The following is a 24,000-nucleotide window of genomic DNA, read 5'->3' on the forward strand; positions in this document are numbered from 1 at the left end:
CATCATCATCATGAATGTAATCATCGTCACTATGCATACTCATTTAAACTCCTGCCAGCCAATCAATCTACTTCATAAACAAACTCATTAATTCCGATCTCTGGGTCTGCCGAGGTACGATGCGCCTATTTATACTTCCTTACACGATCAGCTCGGGCTAATGAGACTAAATGCTTTCCGCTACATTTTCCCAGGGGTGCTATAATAATATTCCAGTTCGGTCAGAAAGGGGAAATTTGTTGGAGGTACTTTTCCTTCGGGGCAATTGCTGTTCGTTCCTCGTTATCAGAGGGATCTGTCAGGTCCTGCACCTTCACTTACTGTTGTTTTCCTATTTGAATCATAAATTATTCTTTGTCAGTGTAGTGTATTTTTTTATTATAACAATATATTCTCATGGTAACTTTAACAGTGTCTTCAAGCCACAGTTTTTACGTAATTCTGTTTCTACTCTTCAACTGCATTTTTACTGCAACTAATGTGATAAAAAGAGACTTCCTACTCGGCCGAGACTGTCACGTAACACCTGCTGGACTACCCCATTATGGTTTCGAACAGTCCCTCTCTGTATACATTACATGCATACATACATACATACATACGTATACACACACAATATATATATATATATACATACACACACACACACATATATATATATATATATATATATATATATATATATATATATATATATATATATTATATATAGAGAGAGAGAGAGAGAGAGAGAGAGAGAGAGAGAGAGAGAGAGAGAGAGAGAGAGAGAGAGTCGACCAGGAACTTAACTAGACTTAATTTTATGTTGAAAAGTCACCGTAACTCGCCGCCTTCACCACCCAAAAGGTCATTTCTTCCATCAATATCCCTCCCAACTCCCTCTTACGAGTGTGACTGACGTTGTTAAATGTGGAGAGAGAGAGAGAGAGAGAGAGAGAGAGAGAGAGAGAGAGAGAGAGAGAGAGAGAGAGATACGAACGCTCTTAAAAAGAAAAAAAAAAAACTTTGTTTTATTCCAGACTCGTGTAAAAGGCAGGTAAATTGTTCCTTTGTCGCTGAAAGATATACAAGGAGGCAAACGACTTGAGGATATATATTACACGGTAGCTTCATGGCAGTTTGGAGGAAAATTCAAAAATGCCAGTGAGTATATCATTTACGTTTTTGTGTCTCAGTGATGTTTTTTTCTAGTCAATATTTAAGTTAGAGAAATATTAGGGAAAAGTTTAGAGTCTGCAAGACAAATGGAGATTTTGGCATTTCTAATTGAAATCTTAGCATTTGTCAGTGAGGTGACCATTTACTCTTACTCCCGTAAGGTTATTCTTATTAAGCCACTTTAACTAGAAATTGGTTTTTAGCGTTTTATGATTTTTTTCTGCTTTTTTTAATCTTATGAAATTTCCCGTGGATTGAAGATTTACGAGTTTTGTTAATGTTGTAAATAAAGGCTTATGTATATTTGACCGTTGTGATTGAAAGCTAATTAACGTTTTGCATGGTTTAAGTCAAAAGTGCTATTTAATGCTTCGTTTGGAATGAGAATGCGGTAACCCACTCACAAAACTACTGTTCTGTGTTATTTTGTTGCTTTACCCAATAACTTGAATGTCTGAGTGGTGCAGCGCTTGGCTCACATTTACTGGTTCCGTGGATCGCTAATGTTCATCCTCGAGAAAAAAAAAAAGTTCCTCTACCATCCACAGGGATGACTTTTAAGATTTAAAAATTAAAACATTCGTACAGGTTTCGGTTGTCTCTTCCACGTCTTTCAACTTTTCAGTGCCTGTTTTTAGCACAGAAGTTTTTAAAAGGAAATTCCAAAGAAAAAGAGGTTGTCTGGCCTGTGTTCGTCATGTTTCCTCTGCCTTTTCTGTGATGCAGAATGGCAAATTAAGGTCTGCCGGCTTATTCTCGGGATATCCGATGAAATACATTCATGTATAATATTCTGCATTAATTAAAGTCACACACACAAGTCGACGATATGGAATATAATCCATAAAATTCTTCCAGAAAGAACCTGAATAAACAAGTAAAGGAAGTGAAAGCTACATTCTCTCTCTCTCTCTCTCTCTCTCTCTCTCTTATCTCTCTTTTTTTCTCTCTCTGCGTAAGCATTCAGAGCGAGATCTCCCCTTCCTTGATTGGCTTGTTTGTGTCGTGATAGCATGAATCGGCTGTCTCCTAGGGGTAGGGGCTCCAGTGAATGCGATGATGCAACAGGTAGACGTCTGCCGTGACGATATAAATAAACGAAATGTCAGACACAGGCAGAATGACGGATAGACCTTCAATGATGAAAGAAGGATGAATTAGGCAAGAGGATAAGATAAATACGTGCTGGAAGATGAAGATAAATAGAGTTAATGTATTTTGTCAGACAGATACTCGAGCATTAAAGATTAAAGGATCTTTTTCAGGTAAACTTTAAGGAAGGTTTTTGCAATAAATAAAGATCTGATCAAAAGTGGAGTTATTAAGTGAGCCGGCCGGAAATAAATAAAAAAAAAGTGTCTATAAAAGAGAATAAGAAGCATCGGGGATCAGATGTATCTCAGTTACATATGAAATTTATTTTTCTTATTTATGTAGCTATAAATGAAATGATAACAAATTCATTAGGTAAGGAGAAATGAAATAAATATCATTAAGAAAAAATGTCATGATTGAACTTGAATGCCGCTGTTGACAGACAAGAACCATTCATAAAATTTGTGCAACTCACATTTTGCTTATTTATCAGAGTTTGCAGACTGCGCAGGATATGTTTGTTCTTTTACTTGTTGAATTGAAGGTTCTTAATTATAAAACAATGGGAAGTATAACCAGTAATACAATTTTTTTTGCTGCAAATTGAATAGAAAACCAAAACGAACAGCGAACAGCCGACTGTAATACCTGAGAAAAATTTCTTCAGAATGGGTTGTTTTTGTTACAAATTTTCTTTATAGGCTAAACATTCACAAACTGGAAATTCATTTTTGTTACATTTACTGTACCTCGGACAGTCTATTCAGTTTACGTATATTAACTCAGCTGCAATCAAAGAATGTAACAGAATATATTACATATATAACTCAGCTGCAATCTAAAAAGTAACAGAATAATGTCTAAAACTAGCAGCAACGGCACATTAGCATCAGTGTATGCTTATGTGTTTTCAATCAGTAAGTCTTACGTCAGCTGATTAGAGGCCTTATATTGAAAGCAACTTAACCACTTTTCATGGTGAGAATATGTGGAAAAAAAAAAATTTTATTGTCTGAACAGCTTCCGCTTCTGTATATTGGTCGCATAGTGCTGTTATTTGATCTTCTAATTCCTCTTTCACTAGGCAAGTAGAAATAACACGAGTAATAATCATCCTTTTTGAAGAAGTATTGAAGGCTGCTTGATCTAACTACTGACCATCGAAGAGTTCGTAGGGATAGATTATATATGTAATGCAATCTGAGAATGCTTTCATGAAAACTATTGATGATTTTCGTATCATTTTGTTTTACTACGTGACGCCACGGCCTTTGTAAGAAAAGACAAAGTTGAAAAATGTTTAGGACATAGGACAGGAAATTTAGGAGATAGGACAGGAAATAACTGGGGCAATATACAATTTATGCACCATTGTTCCAGAGGTACATGTTATTTCATATTTCATATATCACACCTACATTTTTTTTTTAATATCGATCTACTCGTACTTATCTATTTAGATCTAACACACATCAACAGATATGCATGTAGAGATTAACACACACACACACACACAAACAAAACACGACGTCCGGTACGAGTCACTGATATCGGATTTGTTGTTTGTGGAGTGTCGCCGTGGGCAAGTGTCTACAAAGCGGGCTCCGGCGTTCGAGAATACTAAAGAACAAGTAAAAAATGCGCCGAAGTTTCTTCGGTGCAATCGAATTTCCTGTACAGTGTACAATGCTGTATGAAACTTTCTGCCACGGCCCATGAAACTCTTAGCCGCAGCCCATAAAAATTTCAGCCGCGGCTCGGTGGTGGCATGTCTCGTTGGTACGTATAGAGGTACCAGACGTACGACTATGGTTGACTTTAACCATAAATAAAATAAAAACTACTGAGGCTAGAGGGCTGCAATTTGGTATGTCTGATGATTGGAGGGTGGATGATCAATATATCAACTTGCAGCACTCTAGCCTCAGAAGTTTTTAAGATCTGAGGGCGGACAGAAAAAAGTGCTGACGAACAGACGAAGCCATCGCAATAGTTTTCTTTTACGGAAAACTAAAAATGACAATCCTCATGAAATTTAAAGGGAAAAAAAATGAAAAAAAAAAAAAAAATGAGTGAAAATACCACGGGAACAAAGTGATAATGCCAAGTGGAGAGAGTGAAGATGTTAAAGCTATGTATCCTCATATAAAATACAAACAAAGATTAGTAAGTTTTTGAGTTTTTTGAGTTTTGTAAATTTTCGTAACATTGCGTTTGACTATGGTTTGAGTTTTGTTGCTAGGAGACTATGTTTCAGCGTGATACACTGCTTATTTTTTTACTTTTAAGGATTATTTAAAAATCTCATATCGGCTCAAGTCATCTAGATCCTTAGGATTTTCTGACTAGAGAGGCGAAGAGCAAAGGCTTATCCTTTCCTTGCTTTTCAATAAATAAATAGAAAAAAATAAATAATAAATACATACACAAATAAAAAAAAATAAATAAGTAATCTTACCTATTTTAGGGGACTGATTTCATGGTTACAACCGGAAAGGAAATACGAAAACATTCAAGAAGAATTTCAAGATACAGCCAAACACAGTCGTGACTGGAAAGATGGAGTTACTCAAGAAACTTACAAACTAAAGATGACATATAGAAAGGGGCACGCATGAAGGACAAAAAGACACGCGACAGGAGGGTATCCTAAAATAAACATGGATGATGAAAATTATATGAATTCTTCCCAGGTGTAACACGAGAGGAAACTCTGCACCACCGACTTACCTGGTTTGATGCAACTCAGCCCACAGATACCATCGCAGAGGCAAACTTTCTTCCGGCTGAGGCAGTCTGCATCTGCGCTGCACTTTCTGAGACACGTCCTTCCCTGTGGATTGGGGAAAAAAAATTAACATATTTGTATACCATGTTGCATAAGAAGGGTGGAATGAAGAAGAAAAAATGTACCATATTTGCATACCAAGGATAATGTTGCATAAAAAGGGTGGAATGAAGAAGAAAAACATGTACCATATTTGCATACCATGGATAATGGTGGATAAAAAGGGTGAAATGAAGAAGAAAAACATATACAATATTTGCATACCATGGATAATGGTGGATAAAAAGGGTGGAATGAAGAAGAAAACATATTCCATATTTGCATAACAAGGATAATGAAAAAAAGGGTGGAATGAAGAAGAACAACATATACAATATTTGCACACTAAGTATAATGTTGCATAAAAGGGTGGAATGAAGAGGAAAACATATTACATATTTGCATACCAAGGATAATGTTACATAAAAAAAGGTCTAGATACTATAAGAGTTGGATATATTAGCTAAAAAAAAAAGGAAATATATAAAATGGAAGGAGATATAATTATAAATTGAAAGTTATAAATTTCAAGAAACCCGTGAAAAAAAGATGGCACTGGATAAGATGAGGCTATGATTACATCTGAAAAGGAAAGGAGGAAAATGACTGAGAAGTTTCTGGTTTGAATATGTATTCTGCTGAAGGGGAAACAACGTTACACTGGAAAAAGAAATTGGAAATGCCTTCGCGTCACATGTGATGGATTACACCGGTATGTGTAAGGACCTTCGTTAATGCTGTGTCAACTCGAAGCAAAGGAATTCCTATAAGATCTCTAAGGTTTCAGTGAACAGAGATATAAAACTGTTAATAAATGAAAAGTATAAACGTAGACAGGCATAAATCAAACCCTGAATACAGGAATCATCACTCTTAGGTTTCCAACGTCATTATTTCATTTAGTTCTTTATTTATAATATATAGACGGAAGGTGCATTTTTCCCACATAAGCATGGCAACATCAGGTCTCATCATCCTAAAACACTTTCATCTTTATGTCATGCAGTGATGTTGGCCTATATATATATATATATATATATATATATATATATATATATATATATATATATATATATATATTTATCATAGGAAACTATTGTCATTCCCTTTGCATTTACTATTCCGATACAAATTACTTTAAAATGCACCTGAAAAGTGTGAATATACTAAAGCAAAATTTGACATAAAAAAAGTTGTACAATATTTCGAAACCTACAGCAACCTGAATAAAATCAAAATAAAACTCAGTTTCACTGACTTCCAAAAAAAAAAGAACAAGACCTAAAATTTAAAGGCAGTATCCTCCTCCTTCTACGGAAACCTACAGGAGCAACGTGGGGTGCATGGGGAAAGTCCCAGTGATAAGTCTATCAAATCCCGCGAGACGAAGGACATTGCACAAAAGGTATTGTCAGCCTACAACTTTCCCTGTTGTTCCCGCTCGCACCCACAGAGAGAGAGAGAGAGAGAGAGAGAGAGAGAGAGAGAGAGAGAGAGAGAGAGAAATATACAGCGTTTGCATTAGTATGCCTAGTCATACCCTCCATTGGCATTCTCCATCAGGCCCGGGAGACAGTTTCAGCGGTTGACATCCAGCTCCAAGGTGATTGGTCAGGCTTCCGTAATTGCCGTGTGTCTGCCGCCAATAACACCTACACGTACTCCGGCAATCACGTCGGGAATACCAAAGCGTCCGGATGTTGTTCCCTGCCATTGTCATCTCGCCGAGTTCATGCTGCGGATGGCCATTACCACCATTCTCCCCAGTCAGTCCCCTTTCGTCGTCTATTCTTTCTTCTTCTTTTTTTTCCTTCCCTCACACAAGCGTCGTCCAGAATTCGACAGCTAACTGGAAGCGCCTGGTGCCGATGCTACTCCCGTTTCATCTTGCATTTTGTATCCGTTTTGTTCAGAATTTCTTTTTTCGTTCTTCAATTTTTTAGCTTTTTTGCTCAAGCGCCGTCCTGAGTTCGATAGTCAATTGGAAGCACCCGATGCTTCGTCAGTTTTATCTTGAGTCTTGCATTGCATTTCTCGTGCATGTTCTGTATCTTTAGGCCGTTGTTATCTATTTTGTTGGTGTCCTTCCTGTTATGCAATGCCCTATTCAGAATGATTTTTTTTTAATGTGTTTGTGGAATATAAATTTTTTGTGTTCGTATGCAGTTCAAATGGTAATCATGTTATAAATTATCGAATATAAACGAAAATAGTTTTAATCAGAAGTATACTTTTATTTTCTTTAACGAGTTTGTCTTTGATTGATCACGCAGGTACACACTAAAATATTCATTATTTTACGTGAAGAGATATCTTTCGACAAAAACCAAGCTTTCGAAGAACTTTTTTTTTTTTATTTCTATTCTCATTGTTGCTTTTTTCCCACGGATCCTTTTGAGTAGTTCTGAATGAAAAGTGTAGGCATCAAAGAATAGAATAAAAAAGTGGCAATGCTCATTTTAAAAAAGGCAATGCTTATTCTCTCTTCCTTTTCATATTTCTTTGAAAAATCAACACAGCCGGGGGATTGGAAACCCCTATTTCACCGCCTTATCGTAAAATCCTGTAGCATCGTTCATACACGCTTTGCTTCCCTTCCAAAAAGGTCTTTAAGAAAAAAAAGTGATAGCTAATGAAATAAAAAAAAAAAAAAAATTCTATAACGCCCCCTGCCTCCATAATATCATAACCTGTATCTGATATTACATTCTGTTCCTTATCTCACATCTCTCTCTCTCTCTTTTTTTTTTTTTTTAGCTTCTACTCCCACCTCCCTCCTTGTATGTGAAATAAGACCGAGACCTTTTTGAATAAGTGTACCCGCGTGCGCGTCTGTGTACACGTATGTGTGCGTGAATGTGAACGTATAAATGTTTGCGTCCGCGTGCCTGCGCGCGCGTGGGAGGACGCTGGGGGCGGAAAAGGCCTCAGGAGCCGGATAAAGATATCATCTCTTGCATATCTCTGGGCGCTTTGCATCCTCCCTATAAATTGAAGTTTTCGGGAAAATGGACACATCTTTTATTCCTCGTCTCTCCTCTCTATGCATCTGCCGTGTAGGATGTATATGACTTTTTCTCCGGACTTTTTCCTTTTTTTTAAGGCAGAATCCTTCATTCCTTTTGACGTATTTTTGCTGTTGTCAGCATAATACTGGTATGGGCATTTAAAGGAAATGAATCTTAGATATTACGCTGTCCATTTTTTATATATGTGGATTCTAAAATTAAATGAGATTCATGTGGTAAAGCAGATTTCTCAAAAGAAAGTGTAATGTTATTTTCTTTATAGATGGAGCGGAAAACATGATGTTTAATTTTTACGAATCTATAACTTATGCTTTATTTTTTCCAGATGAAGAAAAACCATATTTGTTCTTCCAAAAAACTCTGCTTTACTCCATCTGGAAAACAAAGTATAAGTTACATATTCGCAAAAATTAAACATGTTTTAATCCCCATTTATGAAGAAAAATAAAATTTCACTTTCACTTGAGAACACCGCATTATCTAACGAATCTTTGTTAATTTCAGAGTCCAGTTACATGAAAAGGGGATAGCCTAAGATTTCAGATTTGTTGCCTTAAAATGTCCCAACTCGTATTTTACTAACAACAGCAAAAATAACCTGTACACCTTAGGGATTTTTCATACAGGTAGCTTGGTTGGCTTAAGGAATGGTCACTACATAACTGAATGCTTATGTGATCACTCTCCTGTCAAAATGCATCCCTAACACCACCAGTGTTAACCATAAACCAAAGTGATATTTTGTTTTGTTCCCAGGTCTGGGCACCAAAAAATATTCTTATTGTCACAACGTGTACCAAGTACCTGGTTATTACACAACTAATCACAGAGTTCAAAAATTTACCTCACTTCAGCCAGATACCTGAACTCTCATAACAATAAAAATTACGACTGAGTAATCTAAAGGCAACAGTGATCCCTTAGCAAACTTACTTATCATGTGAGAAATCAGACGAGGTTTCCTTAAAATGTCCCAACCAGTATTTAACTAACAGCAGCAAAAATACATTAAAATGAATGAATAACAACAGCAAAAATACATTAAAATGAATGAATATCTTTCTTTTCATGGCTCAATACCCTGTATACCCTAGGGATTTTCGACACAAGTAGCTTGGGTGACTTAGAGAATGGCCACTACATAACTGAATGCTCATGTAACGAAAGTACTAGTTATTAGAGAATAAATAAAATCACTAGAATACCTACTCATTTGTGAACAGCCAGATATTTACTTACAAAAACTATATATTTTGAATAATTTGATATATGATATTCACCACAACCTACTTACATCTCTCTTCCTCTCTTTTGTCTTGCCTCGAAAATCTGTAAAATTGACAGGCTTTGAAGATGACGACTCGTGATGCAATACAAAGCATCCTTCTGGCTCTGTCTTTTCCACTGAAAAATTATGTCTTAAGAATACCTGGTATCGACAGCAGAAGCAGGATACGCAGAGCTTCTAAGATACAGCTTCCCTGTTCATGACTTTCTTCTATTGCGATGGAACACAGACATACAGGCCTACTCACATTAAATCATCTCGATATTGAGCGTGGTTTACACTTTCGGGCTGGTTGAGGTTGTTAGCCTTTGGTTCTCCGGAAGTCTTTAAGGATGAGACGTCTAGTCCCTTTTAACCCGAGCTGTGATTACAACAGTCGTCTAATTGCTAAGTACGCAATTCACTGCACATGTCAAAAGAGGCACATTGGGTTTTAAACCGAGCGAGCCCAGCTCCTCTGCCAGAGATCGAATCCGGGACATCTTGCTTGTTTGCTTGGATAAAATGCTGCCATTCATTGCCCATATAAAATACAATATATATATATATATATATATATATATATATATATATATATATATATATATATATATATATATATATATATATATGTATATATATATATATATATATATATATATATATATATATATATATATATATATATATATATATATATATATATATATATATATATACATACATACATACATATATATATATATATATATATATATATATATATATGTATATATATATACATATATATATATATATACATATATATATATATGTATATATATATACATATATATATATATATATATATATATATATATATATATATATATATATATATATATACTATATATATATATATATATATATATATATATATATATATATATATATATATATATATATATATATATATATATATATATATATATATATATTACTGAATTATACAGTTGTTTAAAAACCATTTTACAGTTTGCCTTGTGTCAGAACGGGCCTTTGATCATTTAGTAGCGTATACATAATACTTCGCGTGACGTTACCTTTGAAATTCTGAAATTCTAGAGAAGGAATTTCAAAGTGACGACAGCCGGAACACCATAAAGAAAATCTGCATTGGAATACTTACATTTGTTGTTATACAAGACTCCATCAAAGAATGAATATGGAAAAATTTAAATTCATTAATCTTTTTTATTTTCTCACTGGGTGTTGGTCTATGTATAAATGTATATGTCTTGTGTGTTTGTTTACGTATCTTTATTTTATTTGTTTTCACTATCTCTGAAAACGATGGTAAGGTTTATAACAGTACCAAACAAAATGTCACGCTGGACTGTCACGAAAATTTCACGAAAGTTTAGTCTCGTGACCAGCAACAAATATCAGAATTTGGAGACGAGAGGAAAGTTAACTTTTAGGGGGAGAACTGTTCAATCCCGACAAAAGTTTGCAGTCTCCAAAATTTTCCTTGTTTTCATATCAATTTTTTCGTACTCTATTTTCTTTGGTCTTTTTCTCCTTTTCCACATTGGTTAATTCTATTCTTTGAATTCTCTTTGGAAGCTTCGTACCACGTCAATGGACATTCTGACATTTTCATTTAATCTACATGAATGTGTGTACAATTTACCTTCATATGCCAATATTATTTATAGCCAACTGTGAACAATATTTTACGAGATCAGATTTACCGCCAGTATCCTTTGCTAATGTTTGACGATGTATACTATCGAACGCTCCCTTAGTATATCACGTTGCCAAGGCTTATTAACAATGAGGGTAATGATAAGGTTACGACTAATTATCAGTTTTCAAAGATAATGGCTGTTGTTAAGGCTCCAATTGGCTATCATTATCAGTTGTCGCATCTAAATGCTGGTAAAGGACCTCCTTATAACAACAATTAATTGCCAATATATATATAGGTAATACGCAGTAATATTTGTTCAATATATATTGGCAAAACGCAGTAATATTTGTTCAATATATATTGGCAATACGCAGTAATATTTGTTCAATATATATTAGCAAAACGCAGTAATATTTGTTCAATATATATTGGCAAAACGCAGTAATATTTGTTCAATATATATTGGCAATACGCAGTAATATTTGTTCAATATATATTGGCAAAACGCAGTAATATTTGTTCAATATATATTGGCAAAACGCAGTAATATTTGTTCAATATATATTGGCAAAACGCAGTAATATTTGTTCAATATATATTGGCAATACGCAGTAATATTTGTTAAATATATATTGGCAAAACGCAGTAATATTTGTTCAATATATATTGGCAATACGCAGTAATATTTGTTCAATATATATTGGCAATACGCAGTAATATTTGTTCAATATATATTGGCAATACGCAGCAATATTTGTTCAATATATATTGGCAAAACGCAGTAATATTTGTTCAATATATATTGGCAATACGCAGTAATATTTGTTCAATATATATTGGCAAAACGCAGTAATATTTGTTCAATATATATTGGCAATACGCAATAATATTTGTTCAATATATATTGGCAAAACGCAGTAATATTTGTACAGCTGCCCTTCTGGATCAGTAGTGGTTCCCTTATGCACTGGCAATACCAAATGCAAATTGATAAAAATCACCTCCATTTTAAATGTTAATTAGCTATTGCAACATATGACAAGGGCTGTTTAGGGGCTTTGAAATAATAAAGATAAATTTAATGACCTATCGGTAATATAAGGCGACTTCGCTCATGACCCATTCACAAATCCATAATATATCAACATCAAGTACCATTACCTAATACCATTTGTTAAGTATAAGTGAATGGGAAAGTATTAACTGCAATAAATATAATCCAATAACTAATAAAATAATTAAAGATAACTTAGGGACCAACAGTATAAAAGCAATCACTATAGGCAATACCAGTCTTCAAGGGTCCTTCACATCATCCGTTTTAACCACTTATTTTCACTGATAGCAATAATGGAAATTTGTCCTTGTCCCTCCAATCACAGCCAATTACCAATAAATATTGGCAGTCCGTAATGCTAACTTATCGGATACTCGATCGAAATAAATCAGTCATTAGTGCAATATTACGTCGCAATAAACGCATAAAGTTGGGGCTTCAAAAAAAAAAAAAAAAAAAAAAATAATATATATATATATATATATATATATATATATATATATATATATATATATATATATATATATATATATATATAAATTTCTGACTCACATCAGGATCGATCCCAGGTCTTTCAAATGAAAGACCAGAGCGCCACCAACCTGGACACACAAGTCATAAAAGCAGCCCTCTGGTCTTTCATTTGAAAGACCTGGGTTCGATCCCGATGTGAGTCAGAAATTTATTCCTGTTCCACACGTAATTGTGTGTTGATATTTTTAACACACACACACATATATATACACATAAAAGTATGGTTGTATTTCACTGACTGGAGTAGATTGTGGAACTGAATCTCTATTAATCAGCGAAAATGAATTAGTCTTCACCTGACTACCTCGTGGAAACGAGGCGATGAATATAACAATATTCCACAACACCAAGAAGAGTTTCACGTATCTTTATTTCAACGGCAAGGTTACATGATTCAGTAAGATTCCCGAGTTCTGTAAAAGTCTTAACTTCCCACACACACACACACACACATTAACATTTACGCAACAAGAGTATTAATTATTCTTTTTCACTGCTTACCTTCCCACAAAGGACGCACTGCTTGATGAAAAAGTGACATTATCCGACAACGGCGCCATTAACGAGCATAATAAGCTTTCTTCCCTCATAATGAATGTAAAGAACGGGTCTTCATTAGAATTTCACAAAAGGGGCACGGGGCGGGTCCACAAAAGACATGAAATTGATCTTCATTATGGACCTGCGAAGGTCACTTGAAGAGGGAAAGTTCAAATGTGGTTGTGATTAATATGACAGGATCTATGGCAGCTACTCCGTGTGTGTGTGTGTGTGGGCATGTATGTATATAAAACTGGTATACAGTACACACATACACACTGATTCTTTAGCTGTAGAACTTCTTAGGATCTGGTGAAAACTATATATGTATGTATATATATACATTATATATATATATATATATATATATATATATATATATATATATATATATATATATATATATATATACCGGTATACATACATCTATATACAATACATACATACATACATACACAAACACACAACACACACACATATATAATTTATATGTATATATATAGATGTGTGCATATATGTGGTAAGTGTTAGACCAAGGATTGGATACCCAACCCTGACTATACACATTCACAAACACAACAGAACCATAATACAAATTCAATAAATATCACTGACCTAAAACCAAGCAGAGGCACGCTGAAACAAGCAAATATAAGTTCCCAGCGAAGTAACAAAGTGCAACGATCCTGGAGCTGTTACGACCAAAACATTTTTTGCAGTTTGCAGAATAAAGCTTTTATCCTGCCACAAACTACCTTATAATAGTTTCTAACGGCCAGGGAAGTATTAAGTTGAAAGAAGTGTAGATTAATCCACGTTTTATGACGATGAGGGCAACTGCACAAGATTCGTTGTTTTATTATTTTCGTCTACATCGTTGCTTAAATATTCTGGTAGTTTCCACGATTTTGCCGTTTTTCAGTCTGTTCAATTACAGTTTTTACTGATGATCATAAGCATAGACACACACACACACACACTCACACTCTCCCTCTCTCTTTCTCTCTCGGCGTCAATAACCTAGAGGTTGTAACGCCAGTTTTTGTAACCATAAATCAATCAATCAATCTCTCTCATTATATATATTAAATATATATAGTGTATATATAAAAATAATATATATATATATATACAGATATATATATATATATATATATATATATATATATATATATATATATACAAATGGATGTATATAATATTATGTATGTACAGTATGTATGTGTATATGTTCCAGCATAACTCTGAAACGCATTGATCAATTTCAACCAAACTTGGTATGCATATGACTTGCTATCTAGAAAAGGGTACTGTAGGGGTAAGACATCATTAGCGCCACAGGGCACCAAAGGGGGTGGGGGGTGGTAAGGGCTTCCTTGAAACTGGGCTGGTTCTGCCCATAGGCATAGTAACTAAATAAACTCTGTGAATTTATCATAACTCATTTCAGTATACATATGACTTACTATCTGGAAAAGAACACTGGGGTGGGGTCGGGGGAGGGTAAGACGTCACTGGCACCAAAAGGAGTGGTGGTGGTGGGAAGGGGGTGACAAGTAAAAATAACCGAAAACGACAGATATTAGTGTCTAATCCATAGTTTTCGAGGTCACTGAGGTGAATGGTGACACTCCCGATGCTTTTCAAGTCCAAGTTCAGCCTTGATAGGAATGGGGGATGAGAAGGGGTGAAATGTAAAATGTCAAATATGCTGGGCAATGTAACTGAAGCAACTATCTTAACAGGAGAGAGAGAGAGAGAGAGAGAGAGAGAGAGAGAGAGAGAGAGAGAGAGAGAGAGAGAGAGAGAGAGAGAGAGAGTTTATCGGTTGTCATTCAGAGTTTTTCTGGGCAGTGCCGGGTTGGTCTGATAGTGTATATGTATGTATGTATGTATGTATGTATATATATATATATATATATATATATATATATATATATATATATATATATATATATATATATATATATACAAATGAGAAAGTGAGCGTTGGTAACGTCCGCATAGAAAACAAAGCATGTGGACTAAAGTCAATGGGCCGAAGGATGCATTCTTTTAAGCGAGGACAGAGTGAGCCTTTTGAAATCTGAACAGCACAAGAGCATCAAAGGGAAATGAAGAGCTTGTCAAGACTTACTCTCATGTTCAGCATCTTAGCAACGAAGTTATTTGCACCACTGTGATTTTTCTGATGCGATAATTTTTTTTTTTTTTTATAACCGAATGGAAATCGAAGTACAGGTTTATTCATTTTATCTGAAGCTGAACAGATATATATCTCTACTGCAAAATATTGATAACTAGATCTATTATATGAGATTTCATGAAATAAAACTGTACGTACTAAAAAGGTGAAAAAAAAATAAAATGGGTTACATTCAAATGTTTGAAGATATTTATTTCGTGAACAGTTATTTTTATTTGATATCATAGATGATTCATCATAATAAAAGTAAACACACTGAATCTTTCTAAACTTCTGAAAACTGCAACGAGAGTCAAAGAAACACACATTAAAATTCCAAAATAAAACAGGAAATTCCTAAGCCCAACCATGCGAACAACCCCCTTTTTCCAAAATTCCCGGATGAACGGGAGCAAGAATGAATATTTTGCAATAATAAAAAGTATTCAATCGTTTAAGCTAAATGAGATTGCGCGGGAAAAAGTGGCAAGTTTAACGAGTGTAGAAACTGCGTAAAAGTTCCTTTTGAGCGCTGGCGGGAGCCTTTTAATTTTCATGCCAACCCGATTTATGACTCGAGGTCTTTTAGGCTGCGGCGTGGGAACAGGATCCTGCGATTCCTCAACTTTTCAGTGTGCCTAAAGAGCAATGAGCATAAATCACTCGCCTGAATCGCTTTTTAAATTTATTTTTCTCTCATCCTCTCAGTCTGTTACAATTTTACCCCCCGCTGATTCTGGCATCATGTGTATTCTCATTCTTTTTTTTTTCTTTTTTCACACTTAATTTCAATTTCCGTTGCTCTGTAAAAGAACGTTCTAGGAATCTGCATGAGTCTCTAGATTCAGCACTAATCTCGGTATTACTGCACACTAATGATATACAAGTCATCTGGTTAACTAGACCCGCTCACAACAGCAGGAAACAAATGCCTGGCTTCACCCCCACCCCCGGGGGGGTGGGGCGCCCGCACACCCACCCAACCCACTCTCGAATATCTCAGCCGGCATCTTGTAAGCGAACTTTTAACAATGGCAGCAATGAATGCGTCCATTCCCCTTCCGGCAACTACCAGCATTCCCATTTAACATGTAAGCAACATGGTAATTTTCCTTTTATTTAATGGCCCTCTCGGTGCCGTTATTGCTAAAGTTCGGTGCCTTGACTTGGCACTTGTGACGGCTGCTAATTGCACTTGGAAATAGTTGTTGTTTGATCTTTGCTCTCCGTTTTTCAAGACGAGTTTCTAACAAGTTTCTTTAAATGGGTTCCCGATTCGAAACTTTGGAAGTAATAATTACAGTCTGCACGAATTTTGAAAACACATCCGGTAGAGAACGAACGAGGAAATGAAAACTTTAACGTTGATAGTTTTGTATTTGCTGTAAATCGCTAAACAATAAACAAGGGGTCACAATTTGAAGTGTATTTCAAGTTTAGAGATTAGCACTGCAAACTATACTCAAGAACAGGAGTTGAAGTAAATTAACAGTTTCGGCCTATACTATAAATGCTCCCTTCTAGATTTGGTAGTTTTTATAAATATTTGATTTACACGTAAATGACGTTATTGTTCCCCACTAATAAAAGTTCATCCATGCTGTAAGGACAGTTGTCGCTTTAACGTCAATTGTTAGAATGATTAATTATCTTTTTCGCAACGCCGTTTGCAAATACATTTTTAAAAAATGTGAACTGAACTGCTCTCCGATCAAATAAATGTTTTTAACTCTGCTTCAATAAGAAAAAAAATTATGAATTACAGTACATCGCATCAGACAAGGCTAAAATATGGTCTTTCACACTGCCTTCCAGAAGGGAAAACTGTGAATCTGCACCATAATAAATCACTAAATTTAAGAAACAAACATTTTTCGCAACTTAACAGGCTACAGAATTTTAGGATTCATAATATCAATCGATTTAGTGTGCAATATAAGTTTACAAGAGACCTCCTAGATACTTATAAAAACCTATACAAGACTAATTTACTATACATATTTTAAAAAATAAGACTGATTAAACACCAAACAGGCTAGATGAGATTCCGTGAAAGAGTCTTTCTCAAATAAAAAGAAGAAAGAAAAGAAAAAGTAAATGATACGACAAGCCAGAAGTCAGTGAGAAAGAAATATAGACAGACCATAAAGATGTATGGACAGTCCAAGAGAGTTGTGAACTTGACTCCACATGAGCACTCTGGATTACCGATGAAAACGTGGAGCCCTCTGACCGTGCTATCTCACTCATGCACTGGGGACCAGTCAGAAATCCATGGACCAGACGGCAAAATGAAAATATATGATAAAGTTTCAGAATCTTGATCATTAAGTAATTAAATTTTAAGGAAACTAAGAAACGAAAGAGCCAGGAAAATGTAATCCGGTAAAGCCCAAGTCTTATACTAATCCAAATTTTACCCACTGCTCAAATGTAATACATAACAATGTTAATAGTTTAACAGTAGTTAGAGCTATAAAAACATGTAAAAGGCATTCAAATTGAAAAAAAAATATGAAACGTCATAGCAGACGCGGCAAATGTTTTTAATTTGCTTCACAAAAAGTCGTACAGCAAATGCTAGGCTTTAAGAGAATCTGGTTAGTATCCTTCGAATTAACAAGGAAATTTTAACTGAAAATCAAAAGACAAAATCAGTATAAAGTAAAAGGTTTTGCTGAGTATAACGAAATTTATAACAGATGTATATTTATATTTGACACTATAAATAAGGCCTGTGAGGTTCGATGCAACAGAAACATGGGCACTGACAAGAAGGGAAACATTGAAACAGTATGACCATAGAATGTTAAGATTCATGCCTGGAATAAAGTGGGAAGATCGTACTAGGTATAAGGAACTGGTGGAGATATGTGGTATCAAAAGGCTAGAGAAATAACTAATACCTCGCAGACTGAGAGGTTTTGGGTATATGATGAGAAGGGATGAGAATAGTTGGCCAGGAAAACAGTAAATATGGAAGTAGCAGGAAGAGGACCTAAAGACCCGAAATACTGTTTTGCGATGGTTTGGTCTCGTGGAGAAAATGGAAGACGATAGGTTGATAAGTAACTGAGATGAAGGGGTCTTTACTTTTAAAGAAGTGAGACTGTGTGCAAGATAAATAAGACAAATGGAGTGGAGTGTGCAAGGTCATTCGATCCACTGCTGATAATCTTTCGGTGTGAGTGCATGAAGTGACTGAATTTATGGAAGTTTTCTGGACACAGGGTCGATCCTTGATCATTAGGTTACAATTTGTATCCTCAAAGACAACTGCTCGTTGGGGGAAATGGATATAACACACACACACGCACACACACACACTCACACACACACACACACACACACACACACACACACACACACACACACACACACACATATATATATATATATATATATATATATTAGCTGTCCAACTCAGTGCTGCCTGGGAAACCGATAAACTCTCACTCTCTCTCTCTCTCCCCACACCCTAACACCCCCTCTACTGTCTCTGTCACTTCCTTTCCCTCTCACTCTCTCTCTCTCTCTCTCCCTCTCTCTAACCCCCCTACTTTCTCCTCCCTAACACCCCTCTACTCTCTCTCTCACTTCCTCTCCCTCTCACTCTATCCCTTTCATGTTAAGATAGTTGCTTCAATTACATTGCCCAACATTTTTGACATTTTATATTTAACCCTTTCTCACCCCCACTTCCTATGGGGGCTGAACTTGGACTTAAAGGTCACCGGGAGTGTCACTATTCATCTCAGGTCATCCCCTTCCCACCCCCAGCCCCTTTGGTGCCAGTGATGTCTTATCCCACACAGTATTCTTTTCCAGAGAAGAAGTCATATGTATACCGAAACGAGGTATGATAAACCCGTAGAGTTTATTTAGTAATGAAGTCTATGGGCAGAAGCAGCCTCGTTTCAGGGAAGCCCTTCCCACCCCGAACCTCTTTGGTGCTAGTGATGTCTGACCCCCACAGTATTCTTTTCCAGATACTAAGTCATATGTATACCAAGTTTGGTTGAGATTGCTCAATGCATTTCAGAGTTATGCTGGAACATACACACACACAAACATGCATTATATACATTATGTATATAATGTATATATAGACATATATTCACATAAATTCACAGATTAATCTCGTTCTAAACGTGTTTGCGCGAGACAGGCACCAATGAAACCAATTTTGAAAACAGCTGCATAGCCAATACTCTGGAAATGTGAAACTAACGACATCTAATCTCTCCATCCTTCTAACTCAGAAGAAAAATCTATAATCTTCCTCGGCCAATAAAATCTGAAAAATATCTCATTAATTCATCCGAGAAACTTACATGAAACAGGGACAAACTGGCTTTTATGAAGAAGAAGAAGAAGAAGATAAACATAGAGGCTTGGAAAACATTTTGAACAGTCAACAAAGAAAATAATTTACGTGATAGGGAAGCTTTCATAATAATCTGCTCAGCAAGTTTAACGGGCACCTCATTAATAGGGGATTATTTCCTCTGGATGAGCAGCTGGATATTTATTTTCTCCAATAACAAGTTCGCACAGCGAGTAAGGGTCAACTGAGTTGTGAAAAATAAAAACAAAATAAACAAATTGTGAAATTCTGTGAAAAAGATCCTCCACTATACAATTCCCAGAGAAAAGATTTCTGGGAAGACCCACTAGAACAATATTCCCTCATGCATTATCAATAGCTCATCACACACACACACACTATATATATATATATATATATATATATATATATATATATATATATATATATATATATATATATATATATATATATAATTATGCATAAGTGTGTGTGTGTGTGTGTGTGTGTGGTCAAGTCGGGAGCGTGACCTCGTTCTGATACTCTGGGTGAGGGTTCGGATCCTTCTGCGGAAATCAGAATTACTTCATATCTTGCATTTGGATTCAAGGCTTTGTAGTGACAAGCGTATCACAAAAGTGTGAAGAATATGGGACGTAGAGAGGGCATTGTGGTTACTATAATCACATATACAGTGTATATATTTCACTAATTCCTAAAATAAGACCTGAAGCAAGAGCGCCTGTACTCTAAACTACCTGGTATGTGGGAATAAAGTTAGCAGCGATTGAGTGGCCAAAGCAGATCCTCCAATGTGATATTCAAAACACTTCACAGTCAGTGTACCTACTACCCATTTCAGGGACATCGAGTCATCGTTTTTCTGAAATATCTTTCAAACTAATTATTTGATCGAAATGGTAATTTGACACAGTGTACAAGACACCTCCCGCTGATTTTTGGTAATATAGTGCATTGTCAAATGATGTTAGTTAAGGCGTTTACTCTTGACTTTTAAAGGCAAAGTCGCATGAGTCAGCAGGCCAAAACTACGCAATCGAACGTCCGCTGTCCCCCACAGACAGGAAGGGGCGGGGGGGGGGGGCAGAGATGGGGAAGCGAGGAAAGTGGGTTGAGGGAGGGATGAGGAGGGGAAGGGAGAGGGAGGGACGGGATTGGGATAAAAGACGTTCGAATGCATAGTTTGGCGATGCTTGGCAACACCTTGTAAGTCAAGAGGTCCCTGAAATGGATAGTAACATGCAAAAAAATCCTTGAGCGACCCAAACTAATTCCCATGAAACGAATTCCATTAATTTGGTGCAAATCTGCCATAAAAACAAATTTAACACTGTCTCAGGGATGTATGAATTTCCTCACATTCGGAAATTCGGGTAATGAACGTAGGAAACATATTGCAACCTCGTGATCAAGCGAACGCCCATTAAAATGAGAATATAAGTTCCCATGAAATAAATGCACTGGCAATGTTGCTTCAAATGCTTCGGACAGGCCTCTCTTTGCGGGGGTGGGGTGGGAAGCAAGTAAGAATATTTATCTATTCCTTATATTGGTATAGCGAGGATCAGAAAAATTTAATAGAGGGATTCCCTATACTTAAATATGGAGTGAGGCTGTAAGAGTCAAGTAGGAGTCGTCTTCACAGGGCGGAGGAAAATCAGAATGACCATCCTTTCATGAACATGAATAAAAGTTATAGTTTCCTCCTATCAAAATCAACTGACGGCAGGACGTCCTCTGATGGCAAGACATCCTATGATGGCAGGACATCCTCCAATCGCTCCCATGGGATAAGTGAGAATGGCAAAATGTTGTCATTCTCGGAAGGAAGAGAAATATCAGACAGCTTCTTCCACAGAGACAAATGGAAGCAGCACCCGTTTTAATGTTTCTCATCACTAGCGCCGAACAATCAAGCGTTATTAAAAATCTTTTGTAATGCACATGCGAGAGTACATTCTACAGCAGTAAATGAGAAATGAAAACGTACGGATTTCTCTTCTCTATCTGGGCTGAGTATTGCAGGAAGTCTGTAGGCCTTTTAGGGAGAAAGCAGACGTCCTGAGGGCTTAGGCCCACTTTTCCCTCCCTGCTCCATTTTCCCTTGTTCCTGTCAGGACTGGCAAGATAAAGACGAGAGGTTTATCCTCTCATCCGCTTTCACATAGAGGAGATTCCTTTGTCTTTCCTCGGCAGTCGGTAGGAGCACTGGTGTCTAATTTGATAAGAGTGAGGATACACGCGGTTAGATCCTCAGACTTTCCCCGTTGGAGGAGTGAGGGTTCTAAGGGCTTGTCCTTCGCCCCGTCGGGAACAGTGATTACTGCGGTAATTCTCCAATTTTTCTTTGGCTCTGAGAGAGCTTACAGGATTCCCAGGTTACTGGCACACACACAAACACACACACACACACACACACACACACATATATATATATATATATATATATATATATATATATATATATATATATATATATATATATATATATATATATCAACGTTCACCTCTTTACATCTCACAGATTTGATATTAAACTTTTTAACTCTTTCTAGGATATATATATATATATATATATATATATATATATATATATATATATATATATATATATATATATATTTATATATATATATATATATATACACACCTGTATATATATATGTGTGTGTGTATTATGTATATACACATATATATATATATATATATATATATATATATATATCCAAGAAAGTTAAAAAATTTAATATAAAATCTGTGAGATGTAAAGTTTCTAAACAGTTAATTATCTCCTGGGTTTGAATAAGATGGATTTTCGGCGAGGAACTTTGACCATCGGACACGAAAAGGTGTTTAGGGTTCCTTAATGACAGAACTAGCTTATTGAACAGCCATCCTCGAACTGAAACACGATAGAAGTGGAAAAGCATATGCATCTTTTTCTTTATTATGACTGAAGAATGATTTAATTAAGGCAGTAACCATTAAAAATTACATATTAATAACATATTGGTTACCATGAGAATCATTTTATTCAATCTAATCATCAAACAGCTTTCTCGATCTCATTATATTTTCCAAAAGAGTGATAAGTTCGGCATCGCTCGTACATGGCGTTTATCCAGCTTAAATCTGCACCCTACGGTAGCCGTTCGTTTTAGATTAAACCAGCCTTATGCTGGCACGGACTCTTGCTTCACGGCAGCCCGTTACAGAGCAGACGGAGTATATTTCATCAGACCTGGCAGGGTTTGAATTTGGGACTAGCGCAGTGCAAATCACCGACGATAAAACGGAAGAAAAATAAAAAATGTATTTGGTGTCATTTCCTTCTCTGTGTTCAAGCAAAACGTTCTACTGTTTATTTTGGAAAACAAGCGAGAAAAATGGAGTCGCCTTCCTACTTCAGTTGAAGAAGCAGTAGCAAGTTCTCTGCTTTCCTGTCCATGACTATTCTTGCCTTCCACAGAAAGGAATGAGGATGATACTATTCTGTTTCATTTCAGTACAGATTTTTTAATAAACCTAAGTTTTCTTATATGCGGTGGAACGGAAAATACTAGTTCCCGACTTGTTTAAGAACACTTGAAGAGAGAGTTTGCAATGAAATGACAATGAAGGCAACCATCCTTTAAAGAGGCATATAGACTTAAAGTGAAGTACTGAGTCACAGGAGTAAACCACATTCTTTTCCCTATGTGAGTAAAAACCGTCGCAGTTCTCCCGTCACTCTCTTGAAAGATTTTCATATTAAACTGTCGATAGCATTTCTTCGTCTGGGTGAAGTGAGAATGGTAGCTATTTCATTATATTTCAACAAGGCCACTTTGCTTTGATGGGGAATGAGAACCAAGGCTTTTTGGAAAGAGTAAAAAACAGAAAGAGTAAAAGCAGAGTCAACATATGAACCCTCCCTCTGAGAGGGGAAACATGAAGGTAGACCTTGTATACCCTTCTTTTCTTCTTCACTAGGAAAGTGGAAGAATTCAAGCGATTGTTCCATACCAGGAGAATCGTGGCTATTTTGTTGTTCTTAGAAGGAACTGGGAATCTCGATTTTATTTGGAACAGGGAGTCTGAAAGGTGAGCATCGCTTTGTGCATGAAAATATTTTGGTATATGGTGCTCTAAGTAATGATTTTGAGTCATATTTTCATCAGTGCAGATGCAATGTTGCTTCTGCAATATTTTTCCGGTTCTCCCCCTCGTGTTAATTCGAGTAATCCTCTTATGAAGGATGCAAAACATATTCCAATCTAAACCTATATTAATCGGAATTAAACAGGAA

The 24,000-nt window shown here is 35.9% G+C and overlaps 1 protein-coding gene across 8 annotated transcripts in view; it reads right to left on the reverse strand.

Moving 5' to 3' along the window:
* LOC136828892 (sushi, von Willebrand factor type A, EGF and pentraxin domain-containing protein 1-like) overlaps positions 1–24,000 on the reverse strand; it is a 757,486-nt gene that overhangs the window by 163,650 nt on the left and 569,836 nt on the right. For all 8 annotated transcript variants that reach the window (XM_067087200.1, XM_067087201.1, XM_067087203.1 and 5 more), the window contains exon 3: positions 4,984–5,086. In XM_067087200.1, coding sequence (XP_066943301.1) covers positions 4,984–5,086 — 103 coding nt within the window. The remainder of the gene's footprint in view (positions 1–4,983; positions 5,087–24,000) is intronic.

This window comes from Macrobrachium rosenbergii, chromosome 43 (assembly GCF_040412425.1).
Source record: "Macrobrachium rosenbergii isolate ZJJX-2024 chromosome 43, ASM4041242v1, whole genome shotgun sequence".
Classification (NCBI taxonomy): Eukaryota; Metazoa; Arthropoda; class Malacostraca; order Decapoda; family Palaemonidae; genus Macrobrachium; species Macrobrachium rosenbergii.